Source organism: Taudactylus pleione, unplaced genomic scaffold (genome assembly GCF_031769625.1).
Source record: "Taudactylus pleione unplaced genomic scaffold, aTauple2 ptg000454l, whole genome shotgun sequence".
In the NCBI taxonomy this organism is placed as follows: domain Eukaryota; kingdom Metazoa; phylum Chordata; class Amphibia; order Anura; family Myobatrachidae; genus Taudactylus; species Taudactylus pleione.
This window is the reverse complement of record NW_028284856.1, coordinates 13,004,144-13,020,555: the sequence shown is the minus strand read 5'-3', so window position 1 is coordinate 13,020,555 and position 16,412 is coordinate 13,004,144. Positions and strand designations below refer to the sequence as shown.

Genomic DNA, 16,412 nt, shown 5'->3' with positions numbered 1-16,412 from the left:
GCCATCTGTAGGAGGGGGACCTTGTGTGTCATATCAGGGCCGGTTCTAGACCAAGTAGAGCCCAGGGCGAAAATTCCGTTTGGTGCCCCACTATATGGTGGTTTCTAGGCAATGGGGAACCTCTGAAGAAAATGATCTTTCATGGGCAGACAGTGGGCCTGATTGAGACCCGCTCGCTAAGCCACGATCGCGCGCTATGACCGATAGTCGCCCATCTGCACATGTGTATGCGTCGCATTGCTCGTGTGCGAGCCAGTCACTGCAATCAAGAATCATGCACTTGTAGCACAAAGACTGAGCGCTACTGTGAGTGGTAACAGGGGACGGTACAAGAAAACGGGGGAGTGGATGAACGAATGCAGGTGTGTCTGAGCGTCAAACCGCCATTCTTTGGGCGTGCATAATTAGCATGGCAGCGTCATTATACACGTCACCTAGTTCTATTTCAGCCTGCAGTGATCGCAGTGCTTGCGGTGGGGCAGGGTCTATCTCAACGGCTGCGAGCAGCAGCGTTGGCTTTCGCTGTTACTGATTAATCATACACTTCCTGGAGATGAAAAGAAGAGTGGGCTTCTTTACATCGGCGTTCGATCACTCTGCCGTCACTCTCTAAGACATAGAGGGCGTCTTTAAGCCTGGCCTAGCGATCGCAGAATTTGCTTACCTGGCCCCTGACGGCTGCGAGAGAGCGCAGCTTAGCATCCGGGTCTGAATGAGCTCCAGTGTCCTCAATTAGTAGTCATTATTCACGCTGAAAATCACATGGTACGGAAGATGCCTGTTTGTGTAGGATTATAACCATTGTCATCATCATACAAAAGACGTTCAACCAGAATTGTGCCCCCTGTGTCCCCTCCAGCCACCTATGTTCCCTCCAGCCCTGTCTATCAAGCTTCTAGCCCTCTGTGTCCCCTCCAGCCCCCTGTAATTCCAGCCTCCAGCCCTCTGTGTACTCACCAGCCCCATCATTCCAGCCCCTTCTTTCCCATCCAGCCCCCCATCATTCCAGCCTCCAGTCCCGTCATTCCAGACTTCAGCCCCATGTGTCCCCTCCAGCCCTCTGCCTTTCCAGCTTCCAGCCCTCTGTGTCCCCTGTCATTCCAGCCTCCAGCCCTCTGTTTATCCTCCAGCCCTCTGTCATTCCAGACCTCTCTGTCCCCTCCATCCCCCCATCATTCCAGCCTCCAGCCCCCTGTCATTCTAGCCTCCAGCCCCGTGTCCCCTCCAGCCCCCTGTAATTTCAGCCTCCAGCCCACTGTCATTCCACCCCGCTGTCATTACAGCCTCCAGTCCTCCTGTTTTTGCATCAGCACCATATCCCCTCCAGCCTCTGTCATTCCAGCCCCTCTGTCCCCTCCAGCCCTTGTCATTCCAGCCTCAAGCCCCCTGTCATTCCAGCCTTCAGCCTCCTGTGTCCCCTCCAGCCTCCTGTCATTCCATCCTTCAGCCCCATCATTCCAGCCTCCAGTCCCCTGTGTCCCCTCCAGGCTCCAGCCCCCTGTTATTCCAGCCTTCAGCCCTCTGTGTCCCTTCAAGCCCCCTGTCATTCCAGCCCCCTTTCATTCCAGCCTTCAGCCCCCTGTGTCCCCTCCAGCCACCTGTCATTCTAGCCCCCTGTCCCCTCCAGCCCTCTGTTGTTACAGCCTTCAGCCCCGTGTCCATGCCATCATTCCGACCTCCTGCCTCCCCTCCAGGCCCCTATCAGTCCAGCCTCCAGCCCCCTGAGTAACCTCAGCCCCCTTCAATTTACATTCATTTTGGGAGCCGGACTGCTCCTTTTGCTCTCAGTTTAGCTTCCTACTGCTCCAGTCATGGTAGCCAGTTTTATGTGTACTGCCTGCTCTTTGGCTCTTCGTCTTCTCCCCCAGCACTTGACACAGTCACACACAGAGAAAATGTGCAGCGTGACTTCATCGCCGAGGAATCCAAGACCCACCACAATGCAGCTTCAGCCCAGTCTGCTGCAGGGGCATGTCAATCAACGTGCACGCCTCACCCACACGCCCGATCAGTAGAACAGCCCATGTCCGATAGCTGCATGGTGGGACAGATATAAATGCATGTATGACTTTAGGCAAATCTTCTGAGGGAATTAAGTGCTTGATTCTGGCTATAGTATATTTCTCAGATGAAGGAATGAGGATTTTATTGTGACTGATAACTGATGTTTAATTGTCAAGCCGCTATCCAGGACAACACCAAGATTCTACATATATCAAGTGTTTTGTAGTTCTTTTTTTTTTTTTTGTTAAATCTTTTTATTGAGATTATATAATAATTACATACAAAAGAATTAGACGCTTTGTATTAGATACAAATAGGCATTACAATAACAATTCGGCATAGATGGATAGTGTAGACAGAGTATAAAATATATAGTTGAACAACCATCTCTCTATACAGCAGTAACGGTACTTATAGCAATGATACACATTGGGGTTTTAATACTGATTTAAGAATATATGAAAATCTGTACTCAAAGACCTGCTCTGATTTTTACCCATTTGTGTAGTTTGAACAGATAATAGAAAAAGAGTCACTGTCTACATAGAAATAAGGCAAAGTAACAAATATCTCCATCATTTTTCTTTTGTGCAACAATCCAAGAGGTAAAAATGTTAATAAAAAAGGGGGATGGGTACACAAGACAGACATACAAGTAGGAAAACACAATAGGTGGGGTGGGAGGGACATAGGGAAAATTCTCAAAAAGAAGTTGTATTTTGAACCTCACGATTTCTCAATCCGGATATAATCAGGCTCCTATTTTTCCGTATCCGTCAGTCATATCGCATAACGTCACATATACAGTGATAGTATATGTATTATTAACTTATAGTGAAATATACAGAATCATACCCTTAGTATTTAAATCAGCTGTCTCAGCAGATGCCAGTTCGTGTTTTCAAACGCCTGTAATATTTGGGTTTGGGTCTGTGGTTGCAAATAATCAATTTAAGGACCCCATCTCCTATAAAATTGTACTACTCCCTTCTCGACATCTGGAAATGAAGCCCTCCTGTCGAAATATAAGTTTTTAAGTAATAAATGTTCAACTTCAGAAATAAAGGGTGGGGTCTTACTGGTCCATTGTTTTAAAATAACTTTTTTGGCAGTAGTTAAAATAATAGAAAGTAAAGGAATAATGGATCTTTTGTATGGGCCCAGTTCCCAATTGGTATAAATAAGACATAGAACCGCTAAAGGGTCTGGGCGTAAGTGTAAGGAAAAGATATTATTAATAAACACAATTATCTTATTCCAAAATCGGCGAATCTTCCTGCACTCCCAAAAATTGTGATTCATGATTACATTTAAGGCATCGACCTGTCTCATTAGGGACCATATATTTCCTCTGGTGTTGTGAAATATATGCTCTATTCAGTACTTTATAGTGTACTTCCTGAAGCTTTGCGCTACAGGAGTATTTTTCTAAGTCTAGCTGCTACACACAAACAATGAGGTATCCCAACCTCCTAAACAATATGATAGACAAGGGTAGGTGTGAGCACTCTGAGTTTAGAATTGTGGGTAAGGTGGTTGTGGACGATGACACATATCTGGCTCATGGGTATATATAGGGATATGTATGGGAAAAGGGGGGGGGATGGGGGATGTAGTATATAAGTCCCGGTGTAAACCACCGTATGAACTGTGGGTAGGGTGTTCACTTGAAGGCAGTTCAGTCACTATGTAATCTTACAAAACTGGGTCGGCAATAACTTGTGGCAGTATGTTCTTATAGGGTCGTCAGCTGGTTCTTTTAATGACAGTTAATGGTGCAAAAGAAGGAGGATCTCCCTTTGTCCACTGGTATATTATTCGGTATCTCGGCTCTCATCCTCAAACGTATCCCATATGTGAAAAAAGGGAGACCCGAGCATCAGGTGCAGGCAGGCAAGAATGGTGTAAAGTATGTTGTGAGTACTTACCCAGATCCTGCCGCAAGCCCGCTGATTCACCTGCAGTCTTTGCTCGACGGTCCAATGAGTATGGGTGTGGGAGTGGTTGTCCGGCTAAACCATATAAACACTAGTACATGGACTCAAAGGGAGATTAAAAATGTGATTTATTGCCTGTCCACATGCAAACAAAGGCTCCTGGTGGTACAGGTAACGAGGGGTTAAATGGAAAAAACAAGGGAAACTTTCAATCTTAATATAAAAGTTCAGGGTTAAAAAGGTAGGTCGCTGCAGGTGCTTCATTGTACAATCAAAATGTAAGAGAGAGCTGTTAGATTCCGGGAAAGATGGAATGTCCCTGGACCAGCTATTATGTAAAGAGTTCCAGGCATTGTGGGAGTCAGTCTTACTCAACATGTCAGTTAATAGTTTAGTATGGTAGGTTCGGGATTTTATCAGAGACAGGAGTGAGACTAGTGGGTCAGATCCATCTGAGGTTAAATAGGCTTTAGGTTAACTAGAAATATAGTGTCGCAGTTGGAGATACATATAAAAACAATTGTTTGAGACATTAAAGGTATTTCTGATATTGACGAATGGTAGTATGTCACCCCCCGGATCGAATACATAATTGATTATTAGAATCCCCTTCCTCTTCCATCCTGCAAAACCCTTATTAGTCATAGCAGGGGGGAATAGCGGATTACCACAAATAGAAATAAATGGAGTGTAATGCCAATCCCTTTTCAGCCTGAGATTAATCGCTATGCAGGCTAGTTAGGTGCTATTAAATAGAGGGTTTGATAGAATTTATTGGGGAATTGATTTTTTGGGGGTGTGGAGGAGAGCACTCAGGGAGTATGGTTTAAATAACTCTTTCTCCACATCCAGGAAAGTATAAACAGAACGATTCAGTAACCAATCTGAGATATATCTAAAGGCAACTGATAAAGAGAAGATCAGGGACACTCAATCCTCCTTCTCTACGGGGCAAACTAAGTCTAGCCAAGGTAATCCTTGATTTTCCACGATTCCAAATAAATGTAGTGAATATTTTTTGGAGCACATATAGATCTGTTTTGGTGAGAGAGATCATCAACATCTGCATAGGGTATGACATTTTGGGGAATATAACACTCTTCAAGACGGCAATGCGACCCAGTAAGGACAAAGGTAAAGATAACCAGTCTGTCAATAATTTTGATATAGATCGGAGTAATGGGGTGAAGTTTACTGAGTATAATTTCCCAGGATCAAAAGGAATGTGTATCCCCAAATATTTTAAGGTTGGGCGTGCTAAACGAAAATTTGAAAATATGGGTATGGAATGAAAATCATCTGGTGTACCAGAGAGCGGCAAATATTCCGACTTGGCCACATTCACCCTGTAACCCGCAAAAGATCCAAATAAGTCAATAAGGCACATCACCGCCGGCATCGAGGAAGCTGGGTCGGACATAAATAAAAGCATGTCATCAGCAAATAATGCTACCTGTAGTGTAACTGCTCCAACCCGGATTCCCCGAAATACCATGGAAGCGCGTAGTGCCATAGCAAGCGGCTCCAAAGCGAGTGCAAACAGGAGTGGTGACAGGGGACAACCCTGTCTGGTATCCTTGTATATAGGGAAGGGATCTGAGGCATAGCCATTACAGACAATTTGTGAGGATGAATGAGTATATAGTGAGGTAAGAAGCATAATAAAATCTGACTGGAATCCAAATTTATGAAGTGTGAAAAATAAATGGTGCCAAGACACCAGGTCGAAGGCCTTTTCGGCATCAAACAATAAGATGGTATGTAAATCCCTGGTATTTAATGACTGTACCCAATTGGACGCTGCCAGTACTCTACATATATTGACCGTTGAGTGACGCCCCCATATAAACCCAGTCTGATCTTCATGAACCAGTCTGGGAAGTATTATTTTCATTCGCTCAGCTAATATTTTTAATAATATTTTGTAGTCATTATTAAGAAGAGAGATAGGTCTATATGAGCCACAGCATTCCAGGTCTTTGCCTGGTTTGGGTAGGACTTTTAGGATTGCTGAGTTGAAGTAAGATGGTAAGGTCTTAGTAGTTAAAATGCGATTATATACAGACGTTAATGTATCTATAATTTTGGGGGAAAGAAATTTATAAAATTCCCCGCTAAGTCCGTCAGGGCCTGGGGCTTTACCCGAACTCATACCTTGTATAATTTTTTGTACCTCTGATGCAGAAATCGGGGCGGTTAAGGAAGCAGCCAAGTCGGAAGGTAATTGAGGAGGGGTAAACGTGGCCCAGAACGAATCTCTGCTTGCTTCGTCAGGGGGGGATGCAGCATATAATTTGGCATAAAAAGAACGAAATTCTTCGACTATTTGTTTGCTAGAAGAAGTGTAAGAGCCGGTGGATGTACGGAGTCTTTTAACCAAAGTGGACGGTTGCGGGCCTTTTAAGGTGAAAGGTTATCCTGCCTGTAGTTCTGCCATGAGGATTCAATTTTTTTACGAAATTTCACTGAGGACATTAGGCTGGACGGGAAGCGCCATTGGCGAAATGGGCCTTTATCTACATTGACTGCAAGATCAACCCAGACCAACGCGTGGTCTGAGAGACCTATTGGTTCGATGCAACTATCAAGTGATTTCAAAAATATGGAGTCGGACATCAAAATGTAGTCCAGACGGGATAATGAGCCATGGGCAGCTGACAAGCAGGAGTAATCTTTTTCAGTGGGATGTTTGTCTCTCCAAACATCAATGAGCTTTAGTTGCTGCATGACATACGGTATACCATATCTGGGCATGTGTGCAGATCGACGGGATGGGTGTTGACAATCCATCTCCTTTGAAGCTATTAAATTAAAATCTCCACAAAAAATTACGTTTTCATTGCATATAGGGTATAGTTTTGAGAGAACAGATCGTAAAAATCTCCTGTCATACTGGTTAGGTGCATAAATAGTACAGATCACATAAGGTACATCATAAATGGAATTTTCCAGGATGGCATATCGACCTTCAGGATCTGTCTCAGGGCCTGATTCAGAGCCAAATGCTCTGACCAGAGCGCTCGCTCTGAATCAGGGCCCTCCCCCATGAAAATGGAGCGTCCTCCTGGTTACCCACAGCTTATGCGAGCGTCCATGATGATGGTCGCGATGATCTTGTGACGGAGACCCTGCGGTAGGGTCTCGCTGCCGCAAGCCCTGGAGTGATTTTGGCTCTATCAGAGCCAAAATCACTCCCACTGACATCACTAGTGATGTCAGTGGGGCCGGCTTCAGACGGTAGGCATCCCCATGGGAATGCCTCCGTCTGGCAGCCATGCCCCCGGCACGCCCACCAAAGGGGGCGTGCTGTCAATCAACATCAACAGCACGCCCCCTTTGGTGCGAGACCCGGAGAGACGGAGAGCCCGTCGCTATCCGGGTCTCGCGCATACGCACGACGGAGCTCCCTCCGTCGCGCGCATGCGCAGTGGGGCAACATCGACCCGCTTGCGAGCACCCTGCACTCGCGAGCGGGTCTGAATGTAACAGGTAGATCATGTCTGGCCATCACCACCACACCTCTAGACTTGGAGTTGTATGGGGATGACGCCAATACTCTCCATCCCAACATATTAAGTTTAGCAACCTCCGTCGCAACTAGATGCGTCTCTTGTAAACACACCATATCTAGATGTAATTTATTTAAATATATTATAATTTTTTTTGCATTTAACTGGGGAGTGGAATCCTCCCACATTCCAAGTGCCAAATCTTATCTGTGACATAACATTAATTTAAGATGATACTAAGAGGATATGTGCTATAATTCCAATGAGCCAATATATCAAACCCATCACAAGGACATGGCAAAGAGAAAAAGAAATACATATATGGACAGGGGGAGGAGGAGTGAACACAATGGGGAGAAGACATACAATGGGGCAATAGAAACACAGCCACTGTGAAAAGCAATGATAAATGCTTGTAATTGCAAACAGGCTGTTTCATAATCAAAATTAAGGCTTGCGGTTGGCGCAGGTGGATAAGCGCCAATAAGAAAAAGTCCTGGCCAGTGGACTCCTAACCAGACCCAGCAAAACGACCTACAATCTATCTTTCAGCAGAGAATATTTTCAAATTTGTAAAACAACGTGCATTATAACTGAATATATTATTCATTGTCAACCAAAGGGTGACACAGGATATAAACAGACTAAACGGCAATGTCAGTAGAACACATTATGCTCAGACCCTCGTGGGAGAAGCAGGAGAAGACAGTGTGGAGTCTTTTTCGGATTCAAATAACTCCCGAGTATATGCTTCAGCATCTGCTGCAGTGGTAAAATCTTTATATGTGTCACATTCATATAATCTCAAACGTGCTGGGAATAATAAAGCAAAGTGACGACCATTTTGAATTAAATGTTGGCAAATATGGGAAAATTCCTTCCTAGCCTTGGTAACTTCTGTAGAAAAGTCTTGGAATATAAATAGGCGGTGACCTTCCCATGTGAGGTTACGGCATTTGCGGGATGCTGACCATATAATATCTTTATGGACATAATACAGGCATCGGAAAATATGATAACTCGAGGTCTCCTGTCAGGGGTGTTTCTTTGTGGACCCAAACGGTGAGCCCTCTCCACAATGATATCCTGACAGTTCTCAGCAACATCCAAAAGGGCTGGGAGTTGTGTAGATAAAAAAATTAACAAGGTCTGTCCCTTTAATGGTCTCCGGGAGACCTGCGACTCTTAAATTGTTCCGACGCGACCTGTTCTAAAGGTCGTCGACTTTAGAAAGTAATTGCTGGTGAGATTTATGCAGTGTGACAAATTCAGCTTTCATAGTGTTAAGTTCATGAAAATTAGATCCAGACAAGTTTTCAGTTTCAGAGACTCTTTGAGAGATCTGCTGCATCTGGCCCTTTAAGGCAGACATTGTCTGCTGAAAAAGATCTGCCTGTTCCTGAAGCATAGGTCTCATAGCCTCTTTAATTGCTTGGGCCACCTCCCCATAAGTTATGAAAGAATCAGCGGTACCTGTAGCAGGCTCTGAGGATAACTGAGCAGCCTGTTGTGTAATAGTAGGAATCGATTCTCCCTGCTGCGGAGTCGCGGCCGCCATCTTGGATTCGGAGGGGCGGCGGTCAGCACGATTCCTCTGTGATTTCCCCGGCATTGAGGAGGGGAAATACTTTTCCATGCAGGTAAGCGGGGTCTCGGGTGCCAGAGGAAGCTTCAGGGGCAGAGTGGAGGCTGTCAAACAGCCTTGAGGTGTGTAATTCACCGGGTCTGGAGCGGAGCCCTAGCCACACACAACTCACTGCATAGTGGGCGTAGCCGGAAGTCAGAGTGTTTTGTAGTTCTTAACCCCGAAGCGTGAGTCCTGTTGGTTGGCTATGCTGTAACTTTGTCCTGTGACCTTTCATTAGGACCTCTGTTTTATCAGGGTTCAGTCACAGTCAACTGGCACTCATCCACTCCTGGAGCTCAGCTAGGTAGCTATTTAGGGTTGTTATTTGGTTCCCAGTACCTGGATGAAAGGACATGACATGTTTCATCTTGATTCGTCAAGTTAAAGCTGAGCAATAACAAAAACAAAATTTATTGACATAATCAATGCAAGAGAAAGGTGTGGCACCGTGTGTGGCCGGTAAGGGGTAGGAGGAGAGGTGCTTCTGGCCCACATTCACTTGAATAGGATATGCTACATAACAGTCTGTGCACATGGCAAACTATGACATTGGTGTGAGTGGTGGGTTCAGGTACTGCTGCCACCAGTCTGAGTAGTGCTGCTTGTCACGTGGGCCAATCCTGTGACAGGACAAAGCATTACAACTATAACACCAAAACTATTATAAGAATGTAACCAATGTCATCAACATACAACAGTGGTGCAACCAGACTCCATGTCACCTCTTGCCCAGTGTACTCTCCAGCCTCCTGCCCTTTGTATCTCTCCAGTCTCATGCCCCCTGTGTCTCTCCTGCCCCCTGCCCCCTTTGTCTCTCCAGCCTCCCGTCTTTCCAGGCTCTAGCCCCTGTCACTCCAGCCTTGTGCCTCATACTCCAGCCTCATGCCATGTCACTCCAGCCTCTTGTCACCTGTCACTCCATCCACCTGCCCACTTTCACTCCAGTGTCCTCTTTCCAGCTCCCTGTCAATCAAGCAACTTGTCACTCCATCCTCCTGTCCCCATCATCCCAACCTCCTATCGCATCACTCCATCCTCCTGTCCCTTTACTCCAGCCACATGTCACTCCATCCTCCTGTCCCATCACTCCTGCCTCCTGTTCCCCATCACTCCAGCCTCCTGTCACTCCAGCCTCCTGCCCCCTGTCACTCCAACATCCTGCCTCCTGTCACTCAATCCTACCACCCTATCACTCCAGCCTCCTGTCATTCCATCCTCCTGCCCCATCACTCCAGCCTTCTGCCCCCTGCCACTTCAGCCTCCTCTCTCTCCATCTTCCTGCCCCATCACTCCATACTGCAGCCCACGGTCACTCAAACTCCCTCCACCTTCAACTTACTATCTTCTTGGGGAGAGATGTGGCAGTGAGCTACACATGCATAGAATGTGCATGTCAGAGGTTGCGCCTCTGTAGAGAGCCACTGGGTTCTAGTGCCCAGCGGCTATTGGCTGGCATTAGTCAAAGGTAGAGGGCCACAGCTTCCTGGACAATAGCCGTACCAGCCCACCTCTGCCTACAGGCTAGTGTATGTCAAAACTATCTTCAAGGGAAAGAACAAGACAGTAGGCTTCAAATCATGGAATGGCAAGCACAGTCCTCAGACTAATACTCCACTAAACTGCATTGGCATGAGCTGGACAGAACAGTCAACCAAAGCAACTATCAAGTGCAAAACATTTGTGGCAACTTCTGCAACAGTGCTGGGAATAACTTACCAAACAATTTTTGATTTCCATTGTAGAAAGAATGAATGTACATTGGTGGTTATATGTGCAAAAGGTGGCTACTTTGATAAGTTACAAATTAAGTAGACGTGTCTAGTTGTTGATCTTGTACATAACATAGAGCAAATACAGAGCACACTGTAGTTCTGCTATGCAGTAATACCATTGGGAAAGCACTCTCCATGACCTTTTGCAGTTTTATTGAACCAGCTTCAAATGCACATGATGAAAACAGAAAAAATTAGTCACCATTGTAAGACTACCCCATCACTAGTTTCAACTTTTAAGCTTTCTCCTAAATATTTCTATTATACACAGTGGCTGTGCAGTAATACGTAAAAGCCCCAGGAGGCCTCTTGTGCATATAAACACCTCCTGCCGGCTTCTGTGATCTGCTGCTGCATCCAAAGACACAGCATTGGATCAAATGTGTGAACAGTTTACTCAGGATGTCCAGGCAAATCATGCTGCAGGGGCCAATGAGGCTGTGTCCAAGGACGCAGCCACTGGCTTCAACTTGCCCAGAAAATGGGGACGACATGCCCCCATTTTCTGGAATGCTCATCGCCACCGCCAGCAGCATGTCCATCATGCTGCAGCTTTTGGGGCACTGCGACCGACATGGCATACAAAGATCTGCACATGTGCAGTGCGGCTCCTGTGCATGCGCAAATCTGCAAACATCAGTAATGTACGTAAATATCAAATTTATTTACATCTCTGAATTAGGCCCAAAGTATTTAATCATGACAGTGATGGGTTACTATACTAATGTTATTATTACATGTGTGACTTTCCGGGTCCCATAGCAAATGTCAGAGGGGGCCCCAGAGATACAGTCTTACTTCTTGCGGCCCCCATTCTGATTTGCTGAGAATACAAGGCTGCTGGTATATGTGCCACGCAGCCCATGTTCTATATGTAAAAAAATGAATAAATTGAAAACATAAAGCGAATGTATTGGATGCTTTACATGTTGTAGCATATGTGGCATGATGTCATTATGTTTTCTAATTGCAGGATTCTTTGAAACTCCTTCAAGATCAAACAACAAATTAGTTGGAAAAGAAGGACATCAACATTTTTATGAAAAATTACACTAAAATTAAAGAAAGCAAAGCAACAGTTCCATAGGATGATTTTCACCTAATTTGTGCGGCCATTTTTAACTTTAATTTGAAAGTGTATTACGGTTGAGTCTCCCATATCCAAAACGCTTGGGACCAGGGGTATTGTGGATAATGGAATATTCCGTATTTTGGAATAATTGCATACCATAATGAAATATCTTGGGAATGGGATCCCAATATACACACACAATGCATTTATGTGTTATATACACCTTATACACACAGCCTGCAGGTAATTTTATACAATATTTTCAATAATTTTGTGCTCAAGCAAAGTTTGTGTACATACATGAAATAAATTTATGCTTCATTTACACCTTATACACACAGCCTGAAGGTCATTTTATACCATATTTTTAATAATTTGTGCCTTAGACAAAGTTTGTGTACATTAAACCATCAACAATCAAAGGTTTCATTATCTCAGTCATGCCAAAATTATTCCGTATTTCGGAATATTCCATATTTCGGAATATTTGGATATGGGAGACTCAACCTGTATATGTTGGTGAGCAATTTCTTTATTTTTATTTAAAAGTTGAATTGCTCTGCCACTGGTGTTAAATCCTATCAAGAAACATTCATTGCTAAATTAGAGACACATATAGTTCAGTAGATGCCATACCGGGAACAGAAATTGTACGTGTCATTGTCACATTACATTTGGAATTCAAAATATTTTTAAACATATAGGTTTTTTTTGACACTTTGAGGTACAGCACTGGTTCTTTCAAACCGGTTGAAAGAAGTATTCAAATAATGGGTTCAATATTCCTGTTATTTTATTGATGTACTATTAAAGAAAGTATTAACAGGTTTATTTTCATATTTCCTTCTGGACACTAGATGTCCCTAATCACATAGAACAATAAATAATAGTTTAGCTATATAGTAGATGTTCTGTTACTGATTGTAATATAAGAAAAAAAAAGAAATAAAAGAAAATAATACAGTACATTTAGCAAAATGCCATGGGCACATTACAATAAGTCACACAAAGTCTATCTGACAAGCAAGATTTAAGTATTGTTTTTATTGTTTTGGAAAAAAAACAGCTGTTATCACTAGTATACTTTCAAAGTACCTTTTTATACTGATTGCTACATCAAATCATCTGGACCTCAGTCACTTTACATTGTTGCACCTAAAAGGTCAACCAAGTGCTCTACTTTTGATACACTGCCATAAACTAGAAATGCATATAGATTTGTAAGGAACATCTGAAGTGGTACAAGCACTTTACAAGCTCCCATTTCAGTTTGTGTCCTAAAATACACTGATGTTTATCTTGTTTATGGCTAAAATTAATCAATTACTCATATGAGTCAGAGGACATAAAATAATTATTCCATGGGGCATTTTGTTTGTTTAAAGCTTTTTTTTTTTTTTTTATACTCTACTGTACATTGACCTGATCTTCATCAGCTGTGATCTACTATAATACAGGTTCTTTTGTGGAACAGAAATGGCTGTGTGCGCCCTTCTGCACAGAAAATAATGTCTATAAAACCTCTTATTCCAATAGTCTTGCTTCACAAAATAAAATATTTTCTCTGCTCCACAAACCACTGAACCTACTCTTTCTTAGACAATTAACATTCTCATTCTGCCCAACTCCTGCCATTGGCCAGTATAAATGAGTCATACGCAGCCACGCCTGACAGGCTGATACATCGCCGTGTACACCGCCCGATATGTCGAGCACCGACTCCATTCACTTGCCTTCCATCGTTCAAGACATTGACGACTTGACCAGCATGTACTGCAGATCTGTACATGCGATGAATGACCCCACGGGAGTGTGCAAGGGTCAACATAGTGGGTACACACTTGCATATGCTTGATAATGGAGATGTATCCGCGCTCAATGATGTCGGAAGATGGAGGGAAGGGAGAATAAAGGAGAGGTGAGGGAAAGCAAAAGGGATTAATTTATCTCTAAGGCTGCCACAGACCTCTGTGATCCCTTTCTAGATAACTAGGATAGCAAAGATGGTTTGTGGGTTGGGTCTTATAGGGCTCACAGATGGTGTACTTTACCAAACAAGGTGGTGATGTATATATGAAATAAACATTGTCACATGAATTAATAAATAGTATGTATTTAATGTATTCCTGATAAAATATAGTAAAGTGAAATTTTCACATTGATATGCAAATAATCATAAAAAACAAGATTGTATGTACACTACAAATGTCAATGGCAACAATATGGCAATATAGATGTAACGTATGTAGCAGTATGTTCAAAAGTGGGCAAATTGGGTGTGAACCAAATGCCAATGTAAATTGCAATCCACGGAATATATTCTAATCCTCAACGTAGAACCTGGAATGCCTTGAGAGTTGATTATAAATAGGCAAGTAGTTCTTTTATGTAGACAGGTGGTGTTCCAAAAGTTTGTATTTCTCACAGAAACAAATGGTTACTAATTGACTACATCAGATAACAATGCCGTTTGTAAGAAAAACCTCTTGTTGTCACAAGTCCCATATGGTTTTCAGGTTTTTAAAGTTGATAACAGATAGCCATGTTAAAAAGGGGATAAAGGAAGAAATGAAAAAAGGGTTTAAAAATAGAAAATAAAAAACAAAAAATTGTTGAATACAAATAAATGTCCTGTGGGTACGCGCACCTCCTACCTTGCCCCATTTCTACTTATCCAGCGGGCATACCGGATTCTGTCGATATTCAGATGTGGACCAAGTCGTCTCACTGCTGCTGCAGTCGGTTCTTCGTGCTGCATTTCCCGTGCTGGCAAGTTCCTGTATTCGGTGAGTGACGTCCGTATCTGAGGTGCAGGCAGCTTGTAACTGCAGGGGGCTGGTGTCAGCGGCTAAGCAGAAGAGGCAGTCCCATTCGGCAGAGCTCTTGCCTTAGAGGCTGTCCTTTCTGCTTCTACAGTGTTCCATATGATCTCTATGGCTCTGGTTATTATACTGTACATTTTATTACTGTAGTTCTCCACAATAGTATACACTGCACATGCACACTCACACACTGCAAGCAAACAGGCTACTGTACTGTGGGCCTGATTCAGAGTTGGGAATAGAGTGAGATATCTCTCTCAACTGTGAACCTGAACAAACCATGTTGCAATGCAAGGGGTGTAAATATATACATTTTTTAACATGTGGGGTAAATACTGGCTGATTTTGCATGTAGCCCACAAATACTGCACAGCTTTGTTATTACTCTACCATTTAGATGTCAGTTGGGAAACACTCCTCCCAAATCTAAATCTCTCTGCACATTTTAAATCCGCCCCACCTGCAGTGCAGCATGGCTTCACCAAGATGATCAGTTGAGAGAGATATCTCTCTCTATTCCCAAGTCTGAATCAGGCCCTGTGTGTGGTCCGGCAAAAAAGAAAATAGGCTCTTGTTTGTTTGTTAAAGTGAATCTGCACTTTTTTTTATTCTCAAGGAAATCTGCAGTATATTGCTTGTGACTTGTGAATGAGGGCAGGAACAGTGCTGATTTCAAGATTATCTGTCTATTAAAAACTCTACTGTGTCTGAGTGCACCCTACGAAAACCTCCTTTGAGTGCTTTCCTGTTCTAAAAAAAAAATATTTGCAAAGAAAATAATACATTTTTGTAGTTGTCCAAAACAAACCCTGCAGTCTTTTCTAATTCAATTTAATAATATTGTATATATCAAGAAATGTGTGAGATGTGAGATGCAGTATACATTATTGTTCTGTGTGCGGTGGTATTCCCCCATCATCTGCACCCCAAAACATTTCTTGCAAAGGAGATTTGTTCTGTTCCTGTTGCGGTATACAATCGGTAAGCTGGCTGCCGGTATTAATACCGGCAGCCGGCTTCCCGACTGTCATATCCTGGCGAGGGATGAAATGCCGGGCGTCTAGATGTAGGCGCCTGACATTTCCCTGACGCCGGGAGACTGGCGCCCGGCATCCCGATCGAAGGGATGCCGGGCGCCGCGAGTGGACAGCCCCGGGGGGAGGGTTAGGTTTAGGGCACCCGGGGGGGCACTTAGGGTGAGGCACCCCCTGGGAGGGTTAGGCTAGGGGGAGGGAAGGTTAGGGTTAGGCACCCCCCGGGAAACATAGGTTTAGGCAGCGGGGAAAGGGGGGGTTAGGGTTAGGCACTTAGATGGGGGATTAGGGTTAGGCACTTGGGGGGAGGTTAGTGTTGGCACCCCTAAGGAGGGTTAGGGGGTTAGGTTAAGTTAGTTAGTACTTACCTATCCATGATCGGGATTTCCAGCACTGTCAGGCTTCCACTGCCGGGAACTCTGCTGTTGTCAGCCAGGCGCTGCCGGGAATCGAACCGCCAGCCATGTGGCCGGCAGGATTTCATACCGATTCCTCTGGTGCATGTAAACATTTGCCAGTGTTTTGTAAAGGAATTTAAAAAAAATTGCAGAGTGTGTTTTTCAGTGTCAGTTATTGTGTGCTGTGGTATCCCCCCATCATCTGCCGCCAATAGTCATAAGTGGAAAGCAAAACAA

General features: G+C 44.0%; 1 protein-coding gene across 1 annotated transcript in view; it reads left to right on the top strand.

Annotated features, from left to right (window-relative positions):
* LOC148505450 (uncharacterized) overlaps positions 1-12,639 on the top strand; it is a 103,342-nt gene extending 90,703 nt beyond the window's left edge. Inside the window, exon 16 of the mRNA XM_088448267.1 lies at positions 11,823-12,639. Coding sequence (XP_088304393.1) covers positions 11,823-11,861 — 39 coding nt within the window. The 3' untranslated portion in view covers positions 11,862-12,639. The remainder of the gene's footprint in view (positions 1-11,822) is intronic.
* The last annotated feature ends 3,773 nt before the right edge of the window (positions 12,640-16,412 follow it).